Raw genomic sequence first — 21,180 nt, 5'->3', positions numbered from 1 at the left:
GCACCTTGACCTGTAGACTGAGAGCACCCTCCACCCTGTTATTCGGGGACCACCTTGTTGTAAGAGCGAGACCACTGAGGACAAGTCAGCCTTTGGGTTGCAACAGCAAGAGGTTTATTCAGGACACAGGTACCTGTGGGCACAAAGTCTCCTCGGAGGACTAGCGCGCCCCAGGTTGAGTTCAGGGGATTTTTATAGGGCAGGAGCAGGGTACAGAAACAGAAGTGCGGTTATTGGTTAATTTCAAACACATATAGTAATTTCATCAGTAATTTCAAAGGTATGCAGAGATATGGGGTAAGGTCCGGGGCTGAGGGGAAATATGATTGCTAAATGGGAGGTGACCTCAGAAGCACAGACGTTTTCTAAAGATTTCCTGGTATCGGGCCCCCAGGGTGGTCAGGAGTTCTGTCTTGTTTATGGCTTCATCTGTGAGGCTTGACCGACGCCTGCCTGTCCTGCAGCCTTTTGATAAGGCTGGTTCTGGTTTTTGTTAAGTTTTAACAAGTGGGCTGTGGGCCCCTGAGCACTCATGGTGCCTAGTTTCTTTTTATTTTCTCAGAATTACAGGCGTTTGCCACCACACCTAACAGCTGGAGAGTTTTTCAAGATAGTTTGAAAGTAAATTATAGGCATCATGACCCTTCATCCCCAAATAAATCAATTTACTTTCGTCTGAAAATAAGGACATTCACCTTCATATTCATCATACCATATGGCACCTAAGAAAATTTACAGCTATTTCCTAACATTCATTACTACTCGTTCACATTCAAATTTTCACATTTATTAAAAAAATATCTTTTGTATATGTGTGCAGAGGGTCAAATCCACCACCTCCTGCATTCATGATATGTATGGGCTCTACCACTGAACTACATCTTCAACCCAGACCTAAAAGTGAGCTTAAAGGAGTACTTTGCAAATCAGTATTCAACCAAGTTCTGAATATTGTATTTAGTCATTGTATAGTCAAAAATTTTTAGTCAAAAATAAATAGGGCTAACAAGATAGCTCAGTAGGTAAAGGAACCTGCTGCCAAGCCTGAAGACCTGAATTTGATCCCAGGGATCCATATGGTAGAAGGATAGAGCCGAATCCTATGGGCTGTCTTCTGGTATCCACTCTTGAGTTGTGGCACATGTGCATGTACATACACACACACAAATAATATATGTAAAAAGACGAAAAATGTTTAAACATACCACACAATCGAGGGATATATATACACACAAGTTATTTTTTATTGTTTTTATCCCCCTTAATTTTGTAGATATTTTTATTTTTTAACTGTTATTTATATATTTTGTGTGTGAGTGCTCATGTTCCCCTGCCATACTGCATGTGTGGTGGTCAGAGGTCAACTCTTTGGAGTCAGTTTTCTTCAAAGAGAAACCTGTCACCTTGTAGGGTACAAGGATCAAACTCAGGTCCTCAGGTCTGTAGGGCAAATTGCCTTTACCTGCTGGGTCATCATTTTGGCCAAGAGTGGATACCTTTCTAAGTCAGTAATTGTACATTAACAGCAGTTTAAAAGACTGATACCCCGTTGCAGAAACCATTCCTGACACATTTAGTCTCAATTATTGAATGTTGCAGTGACTATTAATATGTATCTTTTCCTCAAGTGTCTGATCATTTGGAAAGGGAGGTGGAAATATGAGCAGAAGTTCAGAAACTGAAAAGAATAAGGTGTTGAATAGTTTACACTGAGACAGGGTACCATAGACAACATGAACAATACATTTTATGATGCTCCTTGAATGGAAATTTGTGAAGATTTGATTTCATTTAAATTTTTGTTTTATTTTGGTTTTTTATTTTTATTTTTTTGAGACAGGGTTTCCTTGTAGCCCCAACTGGCCTTGAACTCCCTATGTAGACCAAGCTGGCCTCCAATCTCAGAGATCCACTTACCTAGTGCTGGGATTAAAGGCACGCGCTACCATGCCCTGCTGATTTCATCTTAAACTGAGCAAGGAACTGTTCTAGTTTTTCATGTTGTATTTAAATTGCAGTTGCTATTATTATTCCTATCTATAGGCAAGGAAACCGAGACACAGGGAATGCAAATTGCCCAGGTTACTCATCTAGCGAAAAGAGAAGTCTATTTTTTGTTCGAGACAGGGTCTCCTTTAGCCTCAGCTGGCCTGGAACTATGTAGACCAAACCGGCCTCGATTTCAGAGCTCTTCCTGCCTCTGCCTTCCGAGTGCTGGGCATAAAGAATGTGCCACCAAGCCCGGCGAAAAAGATAAGTCTGGATTCAAAGCCACATTGGTTCCGCACTATTAATGTCTCTGTGCAGACAATAAACGAGTGACACGCTAAACCTGAAAACCCCGGTCGGGCAGGCGCCATAGGGGACGGTGACGGCAAAAGTTAATATTGGCTTGACTTGTTCCTTTCGCCCCCAAGAAGACAGAAAAGCATTAGCCGAGAGAGCTTTGATGGACTTCTGATCCCCGAATATGGAGGCACTTAACACTCCGCACTGCTCCCTAAAATGGTTAGTTTGCCAGAACCGAACTGATTGGCAGTCAGCCTCAACCGGGAGAAACGCCGCTCCTCAACTCAGTTATTAAGTTCCCCGAAGCGCGCCAGCTTCCAGACCAATAAGCGGCGTCTCCCAAGACGCCCCAGGCTAGCAGGGCTGTAGCGTCACCGTCCCGGAGCCGTGACGTAAGCGCAGGCCTTAGGTCCTCCCCCAGCCACTTCCCCACTGGAATCGTTCTGCGCTTGCGCGCCTCCAGCAATCCGCGTGTTGAACGCTTGGTCCCTCCCGCTGCCCCGGAAGTGAATCCGGAAGCCACTCACACCCACTCAGCCGGCTGGGGCGCAGCCATCTTATTTCATATCTGAGTGGGCGGTGGCGATTCCCGTGGCGGGTCCGGCTCCGCTGGGCAGGGGGTAGTTTTACTGGTTTTCGGGAGGTGTTGTTTTTAGTTTAATTTTTCCTTTCTAGCTTCCCATTGCCGGCCAGCACGCGTTGTAACCATCTGAGGCCATGTCAGGAGACGCCGCGGCTGAGCAGGTGAGGATCCCGAGCGGTGGGGGCCTCGTGGCGACCTCGGCTGTGCGGCTGCGGCGCTCCAGCTATGTTCGCGGGACGGAGGGCTGCAGAGGGCTGGTGACCCGAGGCCCGGGATGCGGGGGTGCTGGGGCTGGGGGACCGCCTCCGAGGCTCCGTGGTACTCTGGCTTCTTCGACATGCACGAGTATTTGACTTAGACAATAGCTGGAGGTTGCGTCGTCCCTTTGGACTCCTGGCAATTCTTGGGTCCGGACGCCTGATTTGATGCTGCTTTGGTGTTCGAGATTATTTTAACGTGTACCTGCCGTTTTCGTAAACCGTGACAATACTTCCCCCGCTCCCCAGTTTGTGTTCCCAGAAATTGAGAGGTTACTAGTTCAGAAACGAAACAAATCTGGAAAAATAGGCCCTCGAGAGAGCAAAGGTAGAAGCAGCTGTCTAGAGATAGAGCACGGTTTTGCCGAGGATTTAGGGGGAGTTTTGGCATCCTTTTCTTCCTTCTAGAAGAGCAGCGTTTCATTTTCGTCTTTGCAGCTGCACAAACACTGCAGAATTTGATAAATCGGTACTAAAGCATTTTGAGTGGTAGATGTGGGTGACATTTAACTATTTTAAAATTCGGATTTTTAGGGAAATGTGACCCCCAGCTTCTCTCTCCTTCCCTCCCCCACCTCCTTTTTGAGATAGGGTTTCACGATGTAGCCCTAACTGACCTGAACTTGTGGCAGCCAGCCCTACAGCCGTGGACTTTCCACTGTTGGAGTTGGCTGAGATCAGCGGCATGGACCACCACGCCTTGCGTTTTATGCCCTCAATTTTGTAGGAGAGTTTTCTTTACCTTTTATTGCGAAAGACGAACTGATTCTAGGAAAGATGACATTAAATGTGGTTTTCTAGCTAGGGCCCTAGCATATTAAAGTATTTTATATATTTTGGTTTTTAAAATGGAAGCTAGTCCAGCAAAGTCCTCAGTTTCCTGAAATTGCCCATTTGCCATAGCAGTGAAATACACTTAGATTTTCATTTTTTTCAAGTTCTTAGACTGTAACATGGAAACTTACTGAAGGCTGACAGATGACATAAGATAGGATTGCTTGTTATTGAATAGTAATAGGTAACTATAAATTTAATTATGTTGGGAAAGTGAGAAAAATTATGTGTTTGTTTGAGGATTTGGATTTCAGCCTTGAAGTCTTAGCAGTGTTTGCATTTTACCTAAAGTTAGGATGCCCAGGAATGCAGTGGCTTTGAACTGTTTTACCAAAACTGTTTAACTCAATTTTTCTGGGCGAGTATTTGTGTCTTCTGAAAATGAAACAGCAGTACTGAGGTTTCATTGGCTCTTTCTGATGTGTTTTATCTAAAACTGTAAAGACAGAAATATTGCATGGCTATATTCATTTTAGAACTGTTGGTTTGTTTTGATTGGCCATCTGACCCCACTCTGATCCCATACCCTCAACTGGAGATTGAACCCAGGGCCTTCCTTACTCCTGTAAGCCAGCACTCTACCAACTGTGTTTCAGCCTCAACCCAGAAGTTAAGTGGGATGTTTTAATGGAGACAGTGATGAGAATTTACAAATCCTCACCACCACCACCCCCTTTTTTTTTGAGACAGGGTCTCCTTGTAACCCCAGGTGGCCTGGAACTCCCTATGTAGACCAGGCTGGCCAGAGATCCTCCTGCCTCTGCCTTCTGAGTGCTGGGACTAAAGGTGTGCACCACTGTTTGGCTACACCCTCATATTATTTTTATTTTGTATGTGTATGAGTATATTGTCTTGTATGTATGTAAGTGCACCCTTGTTGTGCAGTGCGGAGGAGGATAGAAGAGGAGTTAACTGATGATTGTTAGCTGCCTTGTGGGTTCAGGGGTTTGAACTCAGGTCCTCTGCAAGAGAGGAGCCACCTCTCCAGCCCCCTGCCCACTTTTTTTGTGGGGGGGACGACAGGCTATCAGTGTAGACCTGGCTAGTCTCGAACTCCCAAAGATCCTCTTTCTTGCCTCTTAGTGCTGGGAGTAATGGTGCACAACACTGTGCTCAACTTTTTTGTTTTTTTTGAGGCAGTAATGTTTCTGTAGCCCAGGCAGGCCTTGAACTCCTGGCAGTCCTTGCCTCAGCCTCCTAGGTCTTCAGATTATAGACATGAGCTACCATGCCTGGCTTGCCTCTCTCAAATTTTATTGTGCAGTTTGCAACATAGAAAAGTTGAAAGAATAATTCAGTGAACACCTGTCATACAGTTTTTACCAAACCCAACAATTGTTACAGGTTTTGCTACATGTTATTATAGTACATATTCTGTATATTATGTATGTATACTTTTTCTTGATGGTGCTGTGGATCAAACCCAGGTTCTTGCCCATGTTAGGCAAGCCTCTACTACTGAGGTATATGTCTAACTCTGACATATTTTCTTTCTTCATACACATTTCTTTGAAAGTTGACATCATATTTCAGTCCAACTATTTCAGTATTCTTTTATTTAATGACATTAATACTATTACATAACTACTATGCCATTATCCCACCCAAAATCAATAGTAATGACCTTGTCTTTTTTTCTTAGGACAGGGTCTTAAATAGCTCAGACTGAACCTCAAACTCAGTTTATAGCTGAGGATAACCTTGAACTCTTGAGCTCCTGCTTCTACCTCTTAAGTACTGGAATCATAAACCTTTGCCACTACACCTGGTTCAGTAATCATGTTTATAACATCGTCCATATTCAGATACCGCCAGTTGCTTAATGTAATTTATAGGCCTGGGATATAGCTCACTTGGTAAAAGTACTTAACTAGCATGCACAAAGCCCTGGAATCTAACCTGATGATTCCAGCACTATGTAAACCAGACTTCGTGGTGAAGATTTCTAATCCCAACATTGTGGATTTGGGGCAGGAGGATCAGAAGTTCAGTGTCATTATTGACTACATAATGAGTTTGATGACAGCCTGGGTTATACAGGACTCTGTCTCAAAATAATAAAATAAAATTATGGTATAGTTTCTAGGTTGCCTTTGAATCATATATTCACTTCCTTGCTTATCTTATAAACAGTTCTGTTGACTGCACCCCCTCTCCCACATATTGTTTATTTGAGGCTCTCAGGACAGTTACCATTTTTCAGGTTTTTTTTGTTTGAGTTTTTAGTGGTGTCATTTAATATATCTCTTGAATTTATAGTTAGGTCTATACTCAATTTTGATAATTTTGAAGTTAAATATCCTGGATGGAACATAACATAATTTAAGGCACTTAAAACTTTTTATTACAGTTGAGTGTGTGTGTGTGTGTGTGTGTGTGTGTGTGTGAGAGAGAGAGAGAGAGAGAGAGAGAGAGAGAGAGAGAGAGAGGTCTAGAAATCACGTATGCCATGGTGGGTTTGGGGAAGTCAGAGGGCAACTTATCACAGTTGGTTCTCTCCTACTGTGTTGGCCCTGGGGATTAAACTCAGGTCATCAGGCTTGATAGCAAACATCTTTACCCTCTGAGTTGTCTTGCTGGCCCAAAAAGCACTTTTTAAGCTAGGTGTATGGTGGCATACCCCTGTAATCCCAGGCCAGCCTGGGCCCTCCTCCCCACCCCCCTTCTCCTGTGTTTTAAGAAATATTTTTTATTATGTGTATATGTCTGTGTGGGTATGTGTAGATTCCTGAAGGAGCCAGAAGTGGTTAATTCCCCCTGGAGCTGGAATTAGAGGTAGTTGTGAGTCTCCCCATGTAGATACTGGGAACCTAACTTGAGTCCTCTGGAAAAACAGTATGCATTCTTAACCTGTTTAATAACCCTGTTATTAAAACAGGATTCTGTTTCCAAATCGAAAAAAGACTGTACTTCTTTCTAGATTATTCCATTTACTAATGATCGTTAAATTTGTTCACTTGTTTGGGGTAATGAGTGCTGGATGTCTGTCTTCACTGAATCTTTTCCCTCTGTCAGTGATAGTTTTTCTTTTTTTTCTGGTCTTTTTGAGAGAGTGTCTCCCTGTTACCCCACACACACACCTGGAACTCACTATGTAGACCAGGCTGTCTTGGAACTCACGGAGATCTGCCTGCCTTTGCTTCCGCTGGAATTAAAGGCATGCACCACCACACAATAACCTTTTGCCCAGTTATCTATCAGTTGATAAATTTGGAATAAATTATTACATTGGAGGTAACATGATTTGTTTATTGAGACAGAATCTCACTATGTAGCCCAGGCTGTCTAAGAATCCTTTATGTAGACCAGGCTGACCTACGTGTGTGTGTAATTACTGCACCCTTTAATTCCAGCACTTGGAAGGCAGAGGCAGGGGGATTTCACAGGCCAGCCTAGTCTACATAGTTCCAGGCTAACTGGGGCTATAGCACCCTTAGGCCCGTGCTAATATCAACTCCAGGGGATCTGATGTCATCTTTGGGTCTTGTGTCATACACAAATAAAAACCTTGTTTAAAAATGATCCTTAATTATAGACTTGAAAAGCTAAACAAAGCTAAAGAATATTAAGAGCCAGGTGTGGTGGCACATCTGCAATCCCAGCATTCAAGAGACTGAATTACATCGTGAGTCACTCAAAAAAAAAAAAAAGAAAGAAGCCAGGCATGGTGGCTCACGCCTTTAATCCCAGCACTTGGGAGGCAGAGGCAGGTGGATCTCTGTGAGTTCAAGGCCAGCCTGGTCTACATAGTGAGTTCCAGGTCAGCTGGGGCTACAGGGAGACCGTGTCTCAAAAAGACAAAAAAAAAAAAAAAAAAAAAAAAAAAAAAGAAAAACAAAAGTATCATCATGTGATGTTTCTGGTTTTTTGAGAAAATCTTGCCATGTAGACCAAGCTGATCTGGAGTTTTGTGATACTCCTGCTTCTGTCAATAAATAGTTCTCAGTGAAGAGGAGTCATAAACTTGTATCTTTCTATTAGTGAAGAATAGTCGGTGGAAGAGAGAGAAAATATGAAAAATAATGTATTCTGTGGTATACTTAATGAGGAAACAAAGTTGAAATCCCTCTAGTGTGATTTGAAACCTAGTTTATTTTGTTGGGTAACATTAGTGCTTAGAAACTACTATTTAAAGGCAACAACATTGCCAAACAATTCAAAAGTCAAGGTGGATGTGCGGGGAGAAGATTGGGTATAAAGTATTATGTAGTAGACAAGTAATATGTTAGATGATGTATTTTTTGGATCCAACTACTTTTATCTGGTTAATAAAATTTCTCTGTAATAGCCTTTTCTACTTTCCTCCATTCTGTTTAAAATACTTAGTATGAGACTTTTGAGCAGGCACACTTGTTTGATTTTAATGTTCCTTAGGAAAATTTGACTTCTTCTACCCTATTGGCAATAATTGCTCCTAAGAACAGATGATCAGTGCTTAACGTTTTTCTTAGAGGTATAACAGAAAGGAACTTAGACTGTATTCAATGAAAACAGTAGGTTACAGGAAATAAAGGAATTCATAGCCCAGGTAGACCTTGAGAATGGCAAATCAGTCTTCAGATGGTTTGGTTGTATACCTACTCATAGCTCTAAGCTTTTCTACCATATCTCTAAACTAGTTTTAGACTGATGGATAACTTAATTCTGTAAATATTGGATAAAATCAAAAGAAAACTATGCCACTGTATGTTTTTCTAACATTTGACTTATTTTGGTGAATTAATAGCTTGGCTACTTTTGGTTGAAAGAGCCTTGTCTTTCAAATTCCAAAAGGTTGAGATTTTGCTTTTTGTGGGTGTTTTGTTTGTTTGACACTGGGTCTTTTGTTATTCAGGCTGGAATTATAGGCATGCACAAAATTGAGATCTGTCTGTCTGTCTATCCATCTTTTTCATTTTGCTAAGGGCAAGCTTCCTACTTCAGCCTCCCAGTTGTTGGGATTGAAGAAAAACCAGCTAAGGATTTTATTCAGTTTTGGCAGTACTGGGGATTGAACCTTGAGCGTCATACTTGGTGACAAATGCTCTACAACTAAGTTTTACAATGATTTTCTTGCAGTACTGGGCCTTGAACCTTGATTGTACTAGGCTCATGCTCCACAGAGTGACATCCCAACCCTTTATTTGTATTCGTTTGTATGTATGTTCCCTAGGGGGTAAATACACAATATGATTCATAATTATTTGAGTCAGTGAATTACTGGAGGGTTTTTATTTGCATTGTTTTGAGACAGGGTCTCATTTTGTAGCCCTACCTGGCCTGGAACTCCTTATATAAATGAGGTTGGCCTTGAGCTCATAGAAATCCCCCTGCTTCTACCTCCTGAATGCTGGATTTGTAGAGTTTTTAAAAGTTTTAAGATTGTATAGAATTTTTGAAAGAGTTGGAAGGATTATTACAAGATACATGTACACTTTTCTTGAGAAAACTGTTGTTTGCTTTGGCAAAGGAGCATAGAACTAAGCTGGCATCTAGTTCTAAATGGGACATGTGTCACAACAATATACTTTATTCATTGAGCATATAAATTGGCTCCATTAAATTTCACCTCTAAGGAAGCCATAGAATGCTGCTTTGGTCTACTTCTATTTTTGTAAAAAGGTTACAGAGAAAAGACTTCAAATGTGTTCTGTGTTCAATTTTCTTAGTAATTTAGCAAAAATTCACCTAGGATTACTTGTTTGCCACTTTTTTATGGATACATGATATTTGGAAAATGTATTATGGAACAGATTAGGTAATAGTCGTGTTGCTTCATGATGTTCATGAGGTGGTTTTTGTATTAAACATAGTAGAATGAGTGTACTTACACAAACTTATGTGGAATAGCCTGGGGTTTGTGGTAGGTTGTGTGTGTATAACTTATAGCATGTTGGTATAAGTTAGTGGTAGAATCCTATTAGCTTTTTGCTCTTGCAGCACAATGTACAAAAATATAAGATTAAAAATAAAGTGCAAGAGGAAATGATGCAGTCAGGAGCCAGAGTTGTGAGAACATGGTTCAGTGGTAGATTGCTTGCCTAGCATGCATAAGGCATTAAGTTTGCAGATGCCCCTACAAAAAAGAGATGGGGAGAGGAGAGCCTAGGGAAGGAGAGAAAGGAGGCTGCTTCCTAGCCTAACAGTCCATACTGGTTGGATTGTTTGGTATTCTCCATGGTGCTACAGCTGGAACTCAGGGTCTCATACATGCTAGTCAAGTGCATTTTGTTTTGTTTTATTTTTGAGACAGGGTCTTACTCTGTAGCTTTGTTGCTTGGAACTCACTGTGTAGCTCACGCTAACCTCAAGGCTGTCTCCCTGCCCTCAGTCTTCCAGGTGCTGGTTATAGGTATGAGCTATCATACCTGACTAACAGTTTTACATTACACTGTTTCCTCTTACAGGGTCTGGCAATATAGCTCAGATTGGCCAGAAACTCCTGATCATACTGTCTCCGCTTCCTGAGTGCTGGCATTGCAAATGTTCGCCACCACACCTGACTTTTAACATTTCCTTCCGCCCTCCTTCAGCCCCCCTTCCCCCGTCTCTGTCTCTCTCTGTCTCTCTTCTCTCTCTCTCTTCTCTCTTCTCTCTCTCTCCGGGATCTCCCTGTAGCCCAGCTGCCCTGGAACTTACAACTGGGCTGCCTTTGATCAAAGAGCTCTGCCTGCGTCTGCCTCCAGAGCTCTGGGATTATATAAAACTAGTAACATAATTGTTTATTATTATAAAGTATTACCTACTGTGTGTAATTATATGTGCTAAACTTTTTTTTTTTTTTTTTTTTTTTTTTTTTTTTTGTCTTTTTGAGACAGGGTCTCCTTGTAGCCCCAGCTGTCCTGGAACTTACTATGTAGACCAGGCTGGTCTAGAACTCACAAAGATCCGCCTGCCTCTGCCTCCCAGCTTTGTACTAGCATCACCTTGAATACATCAATAATGTGCTGAATTACTATGATGGCCAAGATGTCACTAAAATATACGGAAATTTGTCAGAGCCATTAATAGGTGTAATATGATACATGGCATTGACTGAAATATGCTGAATGTGATAGTTTCTCACAGTGGAGTCCAGGGCCCATTGTGTCACAATTATTTAGGTGTTTTATGATGAAAATAAAGATGTCTCTACTACAGTTTTCAAACTGCTATCATATTCTGTACGTGGGCTAAGAATGTTGATTTGAAACATGTACTTCAGGTGATTTTACATAAATGAAAGCTTGTAGACCATAGAGTTCTAGGGAGGAGGAGAACTTGATCTTAAATTCATTCTTTCTCTTGCTTTCTTTGATAGTTTGACTGTGTAAGGAACAGCTGGGGCTGCAGGGAGACCCTGTCTCAAAAAGATCAAAAATAAACATAAAATCTTAAAGAAATTTCAAGTTTTATTAAATGATTCTTTACAAAAACCTTGAGAATCATGGGAATTGTACTGTTGTCTGTAAAGCCAGTTGTAAAGTTCTATTTCTTTGTGAGTTGATTAGCCTCTATGACAAAAGTTAAACAAGGCAGCCTACAGAATAGGAGAAATGTTTTGAAAATCATATCTGATAAGGGACTTAGTAATTGAAAAGTAACCCAGTTAAGAAATGAGTCATAGGGGTTTGAGAGATGGCTCAGCAGTTAGAAGCACGGGCTATTCTTGCAGAGCACCTACATGGCAGCTAACAACTGTCTAGAACTCTAGTTCCAAGGGATCAGACGCCCTCTTCTGGCATCCATGGGCATTGCTCCAGGTGCACTCACCTGTAGACAAAATACTCATACATATAAAATAAAAATATTTTTTAAAAACTGTTGTGAAGTCAAGCTTGGTGGTGCTTCCCTTTAATCCCAGCACTTGGGAGGCAGAGGCAGGCAGAGCTCTGTGAGTTCAAGGCCAGCCTGGTCTACATAGTGAGTTCCAGGACAGCTGGGGCTACAGGGAGACCCTGTCTCAAAAAGACAAAAAAGAAAAAAAAGCACTGGGAGCAGGATGTGGTGCTTGCCTTTGATCCCAGCACTAGGGAGGGAGGCAGAGGGAAGTGATCTGAGTTGGAGGCCAGCCTGATTTGCATAGTGAATTTGAAGCCATCCAGGGCTACATAGTGAGACCCTCCCTTCCCTGGCACCTCCCCTCCCCTTCCAAAAAAAGAGAAAGAAATGGACTGTGAATCAGGTATAGTGGTGCATACCTGTAATCCCAGCACATGGGAGGTAGAGACAGTAGAAGAGAGAGTTCAAGGTCATCTTTTGCTATATATAGTTTATTTAAGGCTAACCTGAGCCACATGAACTTATCTCAAAAAAGGAGGGCAATTGACCTGAATAGAGATTTCTCCCTAAAAGATGTGTAAATGGCATAAGAACACAAAAATATACTACAATAAGAGAGCTGAGAGTGTAGCTTGGTAGTAAAGAGTTTGCCTAGCATGCACAACCTCCTGAGTTCAATCTGCAACAACTGCAAAGCCAATGGAACCACAGTGAAATACCAGCTTATACCCGCTAGTATGATATAATCAGACAGTTAATATCTTCGTGGTAAGGATGTCGAGAAATTACCACCTTTTTAACATTGCTGTTGGCAATGTAAAGTAATGTAGTTGCTTTAGAAACAGGCTCATAATTCTTCAGTGTTAAACACAAAGCTTACTGTATAACTTACCATCTCCACTTCTGGGTATATACCCATGAGAAAAAAGAAAACAGATTCAAAATATTTGTATACTATTGTTCATACTGTTGTTACTCATGATAGCCAAAAACTGATAGATGAATGAATAAAAGGATAACCTATCCATACAAGAAAAATGCTTGATAGATGCTAAAATGTGAATTTTGAAACTCTAATGGAAAGCCAGAAGGAAAAAACAGCTGATCCTGGTGGTTTAGGCCTGTAATCGTAGTGGTTTAGGAAATTTAAACAAGGAATTGGAAGTTTAAGGCTTGCTTAGGTAGCTTAGCAAGATCATGTCTCAAAATAAAATGAGAAAAGGGCTGTCTGGGCTGGGAATGTCACTCAGTAGTAGAGCACTTCCCTATAATTTATGAGACTCTGAATTCAGTCCTAGTAGTACACCAACACACAACACCACCAACTCTTTCCTGCCTCCCCAGCACATACATTCTGTGGTTTCTTTTTTGTTTTGAGAGAGGGTGTCATGTAGCCCAGGCTCGTCCTCTCTGCTCACACAACTATTTGAGGATGGCCTTGAATTCCTGATCTTCTTTCCTCTACCTCCCAAGTGCTGGGATTAGAGCTTGGCTGTATAATTCCCCTTTTACATGAAATATTGGTATATCTGCAAAGAGAAACAGTAAATTGGTTTTGTCTGGTGTTAAGGTATGAGATGGAAAAGGGAGTAACTGCTAATATACATTACTTTGAATAATGCTTGAGAGCTTGGTCATTGCACAACTGAGTATATTTATAAAGGAAAGCCATTGCAATGTACATTTTAAATGGGTAAATTATACAGTATATGAACTATGTCACAGTCATTACTAAAAAAATACTTAAGGGTTAAATACGTAATATACTTACTATAACTCCAAACTTTTTCATCAGTTGTGATATGTGTTTCATTTACTGAGACTGCTAGAAAATTAAGTAATTGATAATGAACTTTGGGAATCAGTGTAGCTTTTGTTCTGTTTGGTTTAGGGCTCTAACCTGCTTCCCACTGAAGCATCCCCTGAAGACAAAAGATACTTTATTTTATGGTAATAAGTTGTTGGGGCGTGGAAGCATGGGACAGCTAGCTGTCCTTTTGCTGTGTAGTTGCAATCTCAGTCTATTGCAGATGGGCACTAAAAATTTGCCGAGTTTTCCTACAGTAAACCTATTTCTTTGCTTTAGCAACAGAGTCAAGAAATGATATAACCTAGTTCTGTCTTTTTTTAAAGGTTTTTTTTATTAGCTTATATTGTGTATACTGGGTTTCATTATGACCTTTTCATGCATGCATTTTGATCATATTCTACCCCTCATTAACCTCATGTGCCACTCCTCTTCCCTCTAATCACCTTTCTCTTCCCGTCTAGTTCCTGCTCTATTTTCATGTGTATTTTTCCTCCCCCTCCCCACGTTGGGGTCTCAGTGAAGTTCATTAAAGTTGTTTTCAGGAGCATGGACACCTCACCAGTGGTTTTACCACTGAAGAAAATGTCTCTTCCCTCCTCTAGCAAACTATTAACTGCTTGTAGATCCCCAGATGGGGCCCTTAAGCCTCTTTCCCCTCCATGATGGAGTGTTGATGAGCCCAGTCTTTTGCAGGTCTTGTACAAGGAGTCACAGCTGCTGTGCTTTCAAGGGTCCAGTGGCCATGACATTGCCAGGACAACAGCGATCCACACCGTTCCCCGCTTCTTCTGACTCTTAACAATTCTTTTGGCACTGTATTTCTGAGCCTTGGAGTAGGTGATATAGTCTCCATTTATGACTGAGCATTCAGCATCCACTTACTCTCACCACTTTAATCCAGTTATGAGTCTACAGTTAATACTGTCCACTGCAAACAAACTTCTCTGACCACACCTGGCAGCCGCAGTAATCTCTGGGCATAAATTTAGTTAATTAGAAGGCAGTTTGATAGGTATATCATGTCCTTTTAGCAAAACAAGAGTAGCTTCGTCACTAAAGCCCATGACCTTCCCAGTCATAGACTTTTGACCAGGGTTACACTACCAGGTCTCTATTTATACATATTTTAGAAAACTGTTCAATTTTCCTTTGTCCTCTGTAGCAGGACAGAAGATAAAAATGCTTTTTTTTTTTTTTTTGGTCTTTGAGACAGGGTCTCCCTGTAGCGTCAACTGTCCTGGAACTCACTATGTAGACCAGGCTGGCCTTGAACTCACAGAGATCCGCCTGCCTCTGCCTCCCAAGTGCTGGGATTAAAGGCGTGCGCCACCACGCCCAGCAAAAATGCTATTCTTAACTCTGACCACCCTACTGGTTCATCACTGATAGTAGAAGATTTTATGTTGTGGAATTAAATATGGTCATAGCTTGAAAGCAGGCTATAGTCTTTTTGTGAGGTTCTATTTTTTTTTTTTTTTGAGACAGGGTCTGCCTGCAGCCTCAGCTGTCCTGGAACTCGCTGTGTAGACCAGGCTGTCCTTGAACTCACAGAGATCTGCCTGCCTCTGCCTCTGCCTCCCGAGTGCTGGGATTAAAGGCATGTGCCACCATACCCGGCCAGCAGAGTATATTCTTAACTGGTTAGTTAACTTCCATTGTTAATAGAGTTGACTGAGAATTACTTATAGATTATTTTATGAATATTTAATTACATCCTTGGCCCTGGGAAATACAGCTATAAATTAATCTTGATTTTTTTTCTTCTAGATCCATTTCTGTAATTTTTAAGGGTTTCATGAAATTAGATGGGCATCCAGGCATTTTATTTATTTACTTATTTACTTATGTATTGAGACAGGGTCTCACTATGTAGCGTTGATTACTCTGAAACTCAGAGAGATTGGCCTGCCTCTGCTTTCTGACTGCTAGGATTAAAATTGTCTGCCTAGGAGACTGCAGGGGTGGGAGGGAGCATGTGATGGAGGGTACACATGTGGAGGTCAGAGGATAACCTTAGGTATCGGTCCTCACCATCCACTGTGAGATCAAGGTCTCTCCTTTTTAAAAAAAATTATGTATGTGCATGTGTGTGCTGATACCTATTAAGGCCAGAAGGAGCCTGGAACTGTTTGTGGGCTGCCCAATGTTAGGTGCAGTGACCCAAACTTTGGTCCTCTAATAGAGCAATAAAGGCTATTAATTGCTGAGCCATCTCTCTGCCCAAAGTCTCTTGTTTGTCTCTAGAAAGGCCAGGCTAGCTGGCCATGGAGCTTCTGGGGAATTCTCTGATTTTTATTTATTTTTTGGTTTTTTTTTTTGAGACAGAGTCTCACTATATAGCCCTGGCTGGCCTGGAGCTCATAAAAGATGAGTTTGCCTGCTTCTGCCTCCCCAGTGCTAGGATTAAAGGCATGAGCCACCCTGCCTGGTGGATTCTCTGATTTTTACCTTCCATCTCTCGATAGGAATGCTGGGATTACAGATGTATGCTACCATGTCTGGCTTTATGTGGATTCTAAGAATTTGAACTCAGGTCCTCACACTTTACCCACATTAGAAACTACATTTGTAGTGTTAGCTGTAGTAGTTATATCAGATATGACTTTAATGTAAATATTCAGGATAGTATTTATATTCATTGAACTGGCCACTAGATGTATTCATTATATGTTACTATGTATAAAACTTTGGTTTTAGCTGGAGGTGGTGATATATTCCTATAATCCTAGCACTGGAGAGAAGTGAATCAGGAGTTTGAGGCCATCCCGGGCTACATAGTTGAGAATCATTAAAAGGATAGCTGTTCTTTTTAGAGGGCACACACACACACCATTATGATTATGTATGGTTAAAAACTTATTTTGAAGCAGTCTTCAAAATCTGAAGCTAAGCTTCTCTAACTCCTGGCAGTCCTCCCTCAGCCTCCTTAGTGTTTAGATTACAGATAGGAATTATATACTAGTTTTTTAGCTTCTCTATTTTTTTTAATATTTTTTTTTATTTTATGTGTATGCATGTATTGCCTGCATGTAGGTAAGTGCACCCATGTTGTGCAGTGCCCGTGGGGGTCAGAAGATCCCCTGGGACTGGAGTTATGGACAGTTGTTAGCTGCCATGTGGGTGCTGGGATTTGAACTCAGGTGTTCTACAAGAACAACCAGTGTTCTTAGCCGCTGAGCCATCTTTCCAGCCCCAGCTTCTCTATTTTTAAAATAAATGATATATAACTACCTGCCTTAAGAGGCTAATTGATTTTGAGCTACATATGAACATGCATAAACACTATAATACTCTTTAAATAGTTCTCACAGTGCAAAGTTGAACATCTTAGAAAAATTAAAAGCCTACAACTGTAAACGTGGGCAGTGATTTTTGATGTCAACATTTTCTTCCTTGAGAGATGACAGACCTCAGTGCTAAGAGAAAAGTTTACAGCACCCAGGAGAAAGAGGCAGGTAGATTTCTGAATTCACGGCCAGCCAGGGTTATATAATGAAGACCCTGCCTCAAAACAAACATACAAAAAGTAGAAAAATGATTGCCCTGATTTTTAGTAACCAATTTAAGATATTGTCAGGTTTTTTAGGTATATGAGAGAGCCTCTGTGCTACTGAAAAGCTAAAAGAAATCTACACCTTGTATCTACTTTTTTCTTTGCTTTTGTTTAGATTTGTTTTTTTGTTATTTTTAATTATGTGTATGTGTGTGAGATTATGAATGTAGTGGTGTCAGAGCCCCAAGCCACCTGATATGGGTGCTGGAACTGAACTCAAGTCTTTGCAAGAGTAGTTTGTGCTTTTATCCTCTGAGCCAGCCCCTCATATCTAATTTTTCAAAAAGAAATGTAACTTCTAAATTTTTATTTCATTTTTTAAAAAAAATTTTTATGTTTGAGTGTATTGCCTGCATGTATGACCCACACCTGTTGTCATGCAGTGCCCACGGGAGTCAGAAGAGGGCATCAGATTCCCCTAGAACTGGAGTTAATGGAGTTATGGAGTTAGCTGCCATTTGGATGCTGGGAATCGAACCTGGGTCCTCTGCAAGAGCAGCCAGTGCTTTAAACTATTGAGCCAACTCTCCAGCCCCCAGCTTCTAAAATTTTTTAAATTTATTTTCTTTGTGTGTGTGGGTGGATACCCAGTGGAGGTCAGAGGACAACTATTTTAGTTTCCAGGTATGGAACTCAGGTCATCGGGCTTGCATGGCAAATGCCTTTATTTGGTAAGTCATCTTGCCAGCTTCTTTAATCCTTTTTTTTTTTTTAAAGATATAATTTAAAAACGGCTGGGTATGATGGTGTATGCCTTTAATCCCAGCACTGGCAGGGACACACACACACACACACACACACACACACGACACAGAAGTAGGCAGATCTCTGTGAGTTCAAGCCTGCCTGGAGTCATAGGGAAACCCTGGCTCAAAAAGACCAAAAAAGATTAATTTTAAGCACTCATCTATGATTTGAGGTCACTTTTTCTTTCCAGTTTTCCTTTTTGATTTTGCCTTTTGAAATAGGGTCTCTTATAGCCCAGGCTGGCCTTGAATGTCTGGTCTTTTTGTCTCTACTGCCAGAGTTCTAGGATTACAGGCATGTACCACCACACCCAACATTCCTCAGAATTTCCACTGATCATTGTCTTATACATCAACATACAGTTGATTTCTAATTTTTTTTAAGTAGCAATGAGGGCTAAAGAGATGATTCAATGGTTAGGAACATGTACTGCTCTTGTAGAGGACCTGAGTTCAGTTCCTAGCACCCATGGTCTGGTGGCCCACAACTACCTATTACTCCAGCTTTGGGGCATCTGATTCCTCTGGCCTCAGCAGATACCTGCACACATACATGTAATTAAAATAAATCTTTAAAAATTAGTAGTGATCAGGACTGGAGAGATGATTCAGCTGTTAAGAGCACTGACTGCTCTTGCAGAGGACCTGGGTTTGATTCCCAGCACCCACGTAGTGGCTACAAACCATCCTTAACTCCAGTTCCAGGGGAATCTAAAGCCCTCTTCTGACCCCCAGGGCATTGCATGACACAGGTGCACTCACATACATGCAGGCAATACACTCAGATACATTTAAAAAATAATAATAGGGGCTGGAGAGGTGGCTCAGCAGTTAAGAGCACTGACTATTCTTGCAGAGGACCTGGGTTTGATTCCCAGCACCCACATGGCGGCTACGAACCATCCTTAACTCCAGTTCCAGGGGAATCCGAAGCCCTCTTCTGACCTCCGTGGCATTGCACGACATGGGTGTACTCACATACATGGAGGCAATACACTCATACACATAAAATTAAAATACAAAATAAAGTATTAAAAAATAGATTATTTTTTTAAAAATTAGTAATGATCAGCTCAAGCAGTTCAGCTCTAGAGGTGTGTTTTAGTTCCATATACTGCTCATATCCAACTCAGAGCATGCTAGGCAAACACTCCTCTATTGAGATGTGCTCCCAACCTCAGTTTTACCTATTAATTTACCATTGTCATTCTATAGTTGTTAACTCAAAAACAAAAATTCTGTGCTGGAGAGATGACTCAGCGTTAGGAGACTGTACTAAGCCCTTGCAGAGGATTCCCAGCATCAGTCAGCTCACAATCACCAGTAATTCCAGCCCTAGAGGGATCCAGTGTCTCTCGCCTCTGGGCGCTTGCACCTAATTTAAAAGATGTGCACATGCATGCACATAATTAAAAATAATAAAAACCTAAAAAGAGTTCTAGTTTATTTAATTTTCTTTTTGTTCTGTATTTTTGTTTTTTATGACAAGATCTGTAGCTCCAGGCTGACCTGGAACTTACCCAAACTGGCCTTGTGTCATAGCAGTCTTCCTGCCTTCAGCCTGCCAGGCATTGGGATTGCAGGTGACAGCCACTATATCTATCTACTTAAAAAGAAAAGAATTACAATTTTTCTTTTTTCAAGAAGTAAACCCTTTGAAAGAAGTCTGTTTTGACAAGTCCAAGAACTCCAACAGTGCCTAGAATATATTAGGCACTGAGTGAGTGTTTCTCAGGTGAATAGTAAAAATTCAGAGTTCTAAGATTATATAGTGCCCTTTCCAATCTCACACAACAGGCTAGTAGCTATATTTTCTTGGACATCTTACAGTAGTAGAAGTTGATAGATATGAAATTAGGGGTCAGACATTCATTTTACACTTTGGTCAGTATAGCAGCTTCTTGCCTCCCCTCCCCTCAACAGTGTGAGGTGCTTAACACATTTTCTTGTATTCTGTGGGTTACATTTCTCCCTCCCCCCCCCATGGGTTCTCGTTCTCTCTCTCTCTCTCTCTCTCTCTCTCTCTCTCTCTCTCCCTCTCTCCCTCTCTCCCTCTCTCCCTCTCTCCCTCCCCTCTCCCCTCTCCCCTCTCCCCTCTCCTCTGTCTCCTGTGTAAGGGAACAAGAGAAATATAGGCCTCCTTCATGCTTTTCGGGCACGCTGCTTTACTGCCTCCAGCCCTTTATTCATTTTGTTTCAATTTGAGTCAGTGGGCTTTTACCTTATTGACTGGACTTCATACTAATAAGCTTTGTATCTTGCCATGTGTTGCTTTTCTGATGTACAAATTGAAACTTGATGTAGTTAACTTTACTCTCTAAAGGCTTATAAAACTCTTTTATGCAAAGATACATTTCAGTATTTTCTAGTTCTTTGATTCATGTGTGGGTGTACAGTGTTTGGATTTTGTTTTATACTAGGGATGGAACCCAGTGCTTTGCACATGTGCTTTTACCATGAGCAACATCTTTAACCCTTTGTTTTTTCCTTTTAAGTCTTCCTTCTATCTTTATTTTGGTAGAATGAATTTTGATAGAATGAATAAAGTGGGAATTTGGTTTTATTCTGATAAAATTGACTTTAGTTATTTAACTAAAATAACTACCTTTGAAATGCTACCTTTATTATTTAGTGGTTTTCCTTACATTGCTGTTTTTGAATCATCTTGGTTTTAGTGATTCAGTTGTTACCATTGCCAGGTTACAGTTTTAAATATTTTAACATGTGAGTGGGCCTAGCAGTCATTTATAGACTTTTCTCTTGTTTTGGTTTCTTGTACTATTTATAAAGCTTCTGTTTATAGTAGCAAAACATAATTTGGATTCAGTTCACAGCAGTCTTTTAGAACATGTTCAAATCACGTGTGGTGGCTTGTACCTATAATCCTAATGCTTTGGAGACTGAGGCAAGAGACTGGCCAGCATTCAAGACCAGCCTGACTACATCATAGTGAGACTCAAAAAACCAAATTAAAAAGAATGTTCTTTCTAAATAAATACATACTTAATCAGTGGTATAAGTATATAAATGGTATAATTTATTCCTAAGAAAAGAGTTTATTTCTCCTGGGTAATTTTATTCTAAACAGATGAGTTTTAAAACTTTTATAAGACTGGTGATTGAATTATTCCTTAATAATTCCACTTAAAATTTTTTTATTTATTTCTATTTTATGTGTATTGTCTGTATGTATGCATGTAAGTGCACCCATGTCATACAATGCCCATGGAGGACAGAAGAGGGTGTCGGATCCCTGAAACTGGAGTTACAGGTGGTTGTTAATTGCCATGTTGGATGCTGGGATTTGAACATGGGTCTTCTGTAAGAGCAGCCAGTGCTTTTAACCACTGAGCCATCTCTCCAGCCTC

General features: G+C 40.9%; 1 protein-coding gene across 3 annotated transcripts in view; it reads left to right on the top strand.

Annotated features, from left to right (window-relative positions):
• The first annotated feature begins 2,817 nt into the window (after positions 1 to 2,817).
• Cstf3 (cleavage stimulation factor subunit 3) overlaps positions 2,818 to 21,180 on the top strand; it is an 85,016-nt gene continuing 66,653 nt past the window's right edge. For all 3 annotated transcript variants that reach the window (XM_029555296.1, XM_008851560.2, XM_029555299.1), the window contains exon 1: positions 2,818 to 3,033. In XM_029555296.1, the coding sequence (XP_029411156.1) occupies positions 3,007 to 3,033 (27 nt within the window). In that variant the 5' untranslated portion in view covers positions 2,818 to 3,006. The remainder of the gene's footprint in view (positions 3,034 to 21,180) is intronic.

The sequence above is a fragment of the Nannospalax galili genome, unplaced genomic scaffold (genome assembly GCF_000622305.1).
Source record: "Nannospalax galili isolate Female #2095 unplaced genomic scaffold, S.galili_v1.0 scaffold11, whole genome shotgun sequence".
Taxonomy (NCBI): Eukaryota; Metazoa; Chordata; class Mammalia; order Rodentia; family Spalacidae; genus Nannospalax; species Nannospalax galili.
Note: the sequence above shows the minus strand (reverse complement) of the source record. Positions and strands in the feature narration are given on the sequence as shown.